The sequence below is a fragment of the Telmatherina bonti genome (assembly GCF_933228915.1).
Source record: "Telmatherina bonti genome assembly, chromosome: 21".
NCBI classification, from domain to species: domain Eukaryota; kingdom Metazoa; phylum Chordata; class Actinopteri; order Atheriniformes; family Telmatherinidae; genus Telmatherina; species Telmatherina bonti.
In genome coordinates, this window is record NC_136630.1 from 18,005,330 (window position 1) to 18,011,411 (window position 6,082).

At 39.9% G+C, this 6,082-nt stretch overlaps 1 protein-coding gene across 1 annotated transcript; it reads right to left on the reverse strand.

Annotated features, from left to right (window-relative positions):
• Window positions 1-137: 137 nt before the first annotated feature.
• On the reverse strand, window positions 138-4,775 carry LOC306771941 (testicular acid phosphatase homolog). Its single transcript, XM_079261288.1, has 9 exons — window positions 4,689-4,775; window positions 3,470-3,625; window positions 3,171-3,269; window positions 2,195-2,290; window positions 1,588-1,720; window positions 1,239-1,321; window positions 1,032-1,138; window positions 528-709; window positions 138-329 (listed from the first exon to the last, which is right to left on the reverse strand). Exons 1-9 carry the CDS (start codon window positions 4,767-4,769, stop codon window positions 220-222), a joined length of 1,047 nt encoding a protein of 348 aa, XP_079117414.1. The 5' UTR covers window positions 4,770-4,775; the 3' UTR covers window positions 138-219.
• Window positions 4,776-6,082: the final 1,307 nt, after the last annotated feature.

A 6,082-nucleotide genomic window follows, 5' to 3' on the forward strand; every position in this document is an offset into this window, starting at 1 on the left:
TGCCCATTTGTAATACACCTTATCTTTTGATTTAAGATTATTTTCATGAACACTAAAATCATACACCCAAACTTTAAGGAAGGAAAGGACCTAAACTTCCTAAATCAAATCCAAAATACAGTTGATTCATAATACATATGGTCCATGATTATGAGAACTGTTTCCATTTTCATGATGCATATTTAGGGATTTTTCCATTTGTGTTGCAACTGTTGTGCACTACACACCCCGAGAGTAATTTGCTCTTTGCCTGTGGATGACAACCCCTATACTGAACAACAGTGCCACTGCCAGGAGTCCCACCGCCACTGCAAGTGCTGTGATGATGCCTACAAGAGAAAATGAAACGCTTTATACAGGTAGATCTGGAACATTTAAAAAAAAAAAAGCTTTGAAAAACTGACAAAAAGCAGTATTTCTTAAACCAGTCCCTACACTGGGTCCACAGAGTGACTGGTTATATTAACGGTGCTGTAATTTGCAGCAGACGCAAATTATAATGCAAAAGAAAAACACAAGGTATTTACCTGTGCTCGACCATTTTGTCCTAAACCCGCATTCAGCCTTCCATTCATCTGTCATTACATCCCGCAGCAGCTCAGTGAACAGCAACACAGGGCAGGGGTTCAGGCCATCGCATCCTGGCACCAGGATGGGGTAGGGGTCATGCCAGGATTCATTTCGGTAATAAAGTGCCACTGAATAGGATCTGAGTAATTATTAGCATGAATACAATGAGATGACACAGTTGTGGGAAGTGTTATATAAATGGATTTGTATCATGCTCTAATTTGGACATTGCAGTCCTGGATAGATGCCTGATTTCCACTCAATTGAAAAGAAGATACTTATGAATGGTTGTGCAACTAAAAAGTGGAATGCAAAAGCTCCAAATGTTGTGTGTGTGTGTGTGTGTGTGTGTGTGCGCGTGTGTGTGTGTGTGTGTGTGTACGAGTATACATGTGTTTGTGTGCAACTGACCTACATAACATACTTGAATATGCAAAGAGAAAAGTGCATGAAGTCATTACCCATCATACTCCTGGTAGAACTCAAAGAGTTGACAGGCAGCGTAGGGAGGAAGAAGCCCGTTGTACACGTCCAGAGCTGCCTGGAGGGTGATGAGTGTAGAGTCATGCTGGAACAAGCATTGCAGCAATAGGGAGGTGAGGAGATGAGAACCAGGAATTTTTAAGACAGATTATAAATGTGTGCATGTATCTGAACAACAAACTTACAGCAGAGTACATAATGAATTTGAGAGTTTTCCCTTGCTCCACAGCATCAGAGAAATTCCTCAAGATGGCATTTAGTAGGACCCCTGGTAAATTAACAGTTCAAAGAAATTATCACCAGGCATCCTTTTGACCTTATTGAGCATCTTGTGTGGGCTTTGTAATCTTTTATGTCCTATTAGCTCACATGTGCTAATATTCCTGTGGGAAACCTGACAACTCAACGGTGCTTTACACTGTCTAAGATATAAATAAAGCCATGGTCAACGTCACATTATATATTTAGAGCTTTTTTTCCTACCAACATTTTTTCTCTCCTGTAAATGAATTGCCTCTAATGTGACTTCCTCACCTCCCGAGAGCTTGGCTTTTTCTTTCCGCTTGTGACTGAGGATGCTGTATTTGACCTCAAAGGATGCAATCCCCTTCAGGGTTTCCAGGACATCGTGGGTGGCCCAACTTGGGAGAGTTAAGTTATGGATCCTCTACACACACACAAAAAAAAAAAGAGTAATCATTACGGTACCTTTAATCGCATTAAACAGCACACAAACATCAACAAATGAGGTCTAAATGGCTGTATTGCATCGTTTCTATTATCCCATCTATTTTTGAGCTAGTCGGCAGATAACAGATGCTCATTTTGCAAGTGTGAATGAGCAAATTCAACCTGGCCCAGAATCCACACATCATAACGCTTTAATTATCATTTCCATATGTTGTCCTATTCATGTCCCATTTGAAGCAAAATGAATTTCCCTAAATGTCCACCCCATCTTCCTCTTCTCTACAGATGTGTTGAGGGAAGCGGAACATTCCTGTTTCCTTTCTTTTTCTTTCACTTTGTACGCCACTGCAGCTTCGAGCTGAGTCTTGAATTTGGTTCTTGCATTTGTAATCTGCACAATAAAGGTTACGGGCAAGCACTGTAATGTTGAACTGCTCGTTGTGAGACATACCTGACAGGTGAGGGTGTCGTAGACTCTCCAAATTTTTTTACCAACCAGTTTGGACACAGGGTAGCCAGTGTGGTTGGAGAGACCTTCTACAAAGTACTGCAAGGTAAAGAAAAGAAGGACATCAATTAAAAAGCTAATACTCCAGTGAAAACATCTCTTTAATTACAATTTTTGAGGGTTTAATTAAACTTTTTGGGGCTTTTTATGGAGGTTTATTAGCATATCTGTGTGTAGATTCTAATTTCAAATAGCATACTACATGCTTGGTTCAAAGGATTAAAAGGATTTACAGGTGCAATGGTTGTTGCTCATCAGACAACACTGTGACGAATGATTCCACCTGGTTCTTGCATATACCTTACAGGTACAGTGCCTCCAGCAGAGGGTGTTAAAATTCAACACAGGAGGCCCTGGTGTGATCTCAATCACCATCTCAACAGGCAGCACATGGGACCCAGTTTAATTAAAACTGTTTCATTGTAATGCTTTATCTAATTCAATACAACCGTTAATTACTGTCTCTGAGAATGTGAGAGAAATTGCACTGTGCAGCTTTTTGTAGGCACTGGAGTCACCGTGCCTGAGAAATATCAGTGAGAGGACATGATGTCGACTGCATAACTAACACGTCCACTGGAGGTGCTGATTACGTTGGCAGCAACAACTGTGAAAGATATATTTCACTGCAATGTGCATTTCACGGTGGTAGCTAATTTGCAAATCAAGGCATGGACGGATAAGGAAAAGAAAATTAGCTGAGGAGGAAAAATAGTTCACAATACTTTTAAGTTTCTCAATCTAATGATATAAAAAGTATGAGTAATAAACAGGTTTTCACTCAATAACAGGCACATTACTCAAGAAGAAGTGATGCAGAACATAAAATGAGTTGTGAGCACAAGACATGTGTTGAATAGGATGCTGAGGATGAGCAACTTGCTTTCAGAGGACTTTTTCTGTTTGTGGTCTATCTTACCTGGTGAGCTCCGAGGAACCTCTGGTAGGGAACACTCTCAAAGGTCTCTGTCATTAGTGCCCTGAACTTCGGACAGTCTTTCCCTGGAGATCTCAACAGCTTTGAAAACCAAAAAAGAGTAGCAAACATCAGTGTAAAAAAACTTCTGTCCTCATTTCTAACATAAGAGTTTCAGCATGGCAGGTTTACAACTGAGACTGACAATGGCAGAAAATTCAAATGAATTTGAGCAGGCTTGTATTCAGCTGTGCATGGCTGCTGGGTTAAAACAAAATATTTATGTGGCTCGGCAGACCCACCTTGTCTTGGGCTCTGGGGATGGTGTGCACTGGAATTGGCTGCCACAGTAACTGGGGCATGATGGGAGGCTGGCGTCTGGCTGGGGGATACATCCCGGCAAGGCAGGCTTGGGCGCTCATCAAAGTGCGGTCGTAGTCGGTGCTCCGAACATATAACTGTTGTAAACATGGGACAAACATGGCATTTGAAAGCTTGCATATGATGTTACTCAACATAACATTGTCGGAGTATTGCTCCAAATGGGCTGTATCAGGCTTAGTTTGCTATTTATAGAAACAGAAGATGAAGCTGGTTATTAAAATAAATTAAATCTATTGCGGTAAATAGAAAATGAACATTATTTAATTTCTTTCTTATTTTACCACCTATTTATTCCTATATGTGTAAGTCAGCTGTTGTATTTTCTTTACCAAAGGAGAAGGGGAGTCAGAGGAGATCCAAATGAATGAGAGATGGAGGGGGGAAAGATCTGTCTTGCTGTGATCTCTTCTGACATCAGCCTTCGCTCGTGTATATCACTCTGTCACTCTGTGTCAGTTTTTTGCACACAATAAATCCCACTGATAAGGTTGGATGTTCCTGTGATACCAAGAGTACTTGTATTTTTCCCCCCTTTTGTGAAATTAAAAGAGACATGACAACAAAGGGAAGGATGTGGCACAAGTTGACAGGGACTTCGGCAACAAATTACCAACGACAGGTACTAAGAGGAGTTGTTATTTTTCGGTAATTGCATGCTATTTAAGAGGGGCGAATGCCGGCTGAGAACAGGTATTTTAAGAGAGAGAGGAAAAGACATAGGGAAGGGAAAGAAATTAAGGCAGTGAGTGTGGGGCAAAAAATAAAAATTAAAACAGTGGCAATAAAAGAAGCAGAAATCACAACCTTAAAATTATAGTATGCTGAGCCTGCAGCCACTGCAGGGGCACTAGGAACCTACTTGCTGCCAAATGTACTGTACATACTGTAGAGCCCTGGGGCTCCTCTATCCCACATGTTTCAGCATACAACAAGGCCACGGCAGTGATATCACCAGAGTGTGTCATACTCATTAACTTAGTGTATGTGGTCACAGCCGTTACAGATGGTAACAATGCATGAACTTGATTTAACATGTTGAAGGAAGGGAATGCATGACTACAGGATTAGGTGCAACTGAAAAAGGAGAGGGAGAAAACGATTTATGCATGCTTTGTATGCATTCCCAAATTCACCCACCTCTTTGTTGTCATAATCTTCGCTGAGAAAGTTTCCATAACGCCTCCGTAGAAACCTTCCAAGCTCAAACTGCTGCTTCATGCCCAGCTGAAGGGAGGATCAGCAACACAGGTCATTTTCTCCCCCTGACCTTTTTTGCTGAAAACATGGCTGTGGTTGGATTCAGCCTATTTATATTATATAACACATTTTACTCCTAACACTGTGCATCAAAAAGCAAAAACAAGTATTGCATCAATTATAAACTCTGCCTACAGCTTATTGCCTGCAAACTGAACATTGTCCCTGCAGGGCATTTCTATCAATACACTATAAACCATTATTTTTCCCATCACAAAGTGTAATTTTGCATGACACTCTAGGTAATATAAACATTAGACACATTTTACCACCATAGTTATGCCGTTATTGTACTTACCTTATAAGTGAGCAGTTCTGTTTGATTTAATTTTAAATGTATTTGATTTTCTTTTACAAGTTACTAACTTGTTCAGCACGTTACTACATATCATTTTGGGATATAAAGCATTTCACAAAACTACTGGAAATTCAGGAAAATTAAAAACAAAATATTTTATAAAGCACCTTAACTCAATCTTTTGTTATGTTGTCCTGTCTCTCAATTCTGATGCAAATGCATAATTAATCTTTCAAGTCTGATAAAGGAATGGTGTAAACATAAATAAAACTTTATAAGCTTGACTCTAAAGAATAACAGGATGAAACTTCATTTAATTTTCATTAAACGTGATAGGGCACATGTCTTTTTACTGACATTTGATTTTTGACAATACCCATATGTCCATCTCCGCTCCTCAAGAGCCACAACCCTGCAGGTTTTCCATGTATGCCTTCTTTCACACATATCTTAAATTAATCAGTCATTGTTCAGAATGTCATTGGCTGTTGGATCCATGTAATGTGAGCCAGGAGTGTTGGAGCAGGGATACATAAAAAACCTGAAGTCAGCAGCCCTTAAGAACCATCTTTGGACACTGAACTGTAACTCGTCTGAGTTCTCTAACATGACCCCTAGTGGAATCTGTTACAAGCATTTTACACAAGCATAAGTATGTAAACAATGATACTCACAATGGAGCTGGTTGCCTATGCAAACACAAGGTTAAAGTATGTTCTGAACCTAGAGGCTTACTGGAAACTATCTCCCTAACAATAAACAGGAAACATGTACCACATATAAGTGCTCATTCAGAAATAAAGTACTTAACCTTTAGAAGAACTTAGGATTGTTTCTAGGGTGTACCCAAGAGGTACAATAAGGTACAACAGCAGTACTTTTGAGGGTACCGTATCAATGATAAACCTTTTTACTCCTAAAGGTACAAATATGTGCTTTATTTTCTGAATGTGTAGTTCCACATCTGAGAAGAGAC

Bases quoted from the DNA above. Each gene is read 5' to 3' on its own strand.
- LOC306771941 (XM_079261288.1), bottom strand. From the start codon at position 4,769: ATGAAGCAGCAGTTTGAGCTTGGAAGGTTTCTACGGAGGCGTTATGGA. The intron at 1,721-2,194 runs GTATGTCTCACA...GTGTGTGTGTAG, and splicing joins ACGACACCCTCACCTGTCAG to AGGATCCATAACTTAACTCT. The intron at 1,139-1,238 runs GTAAGTTTGTTG...TGCTTGTTCCAG, and splicing joins AATTCATTATGTACTCTGCT to CATGACTCTACACTCATCAC.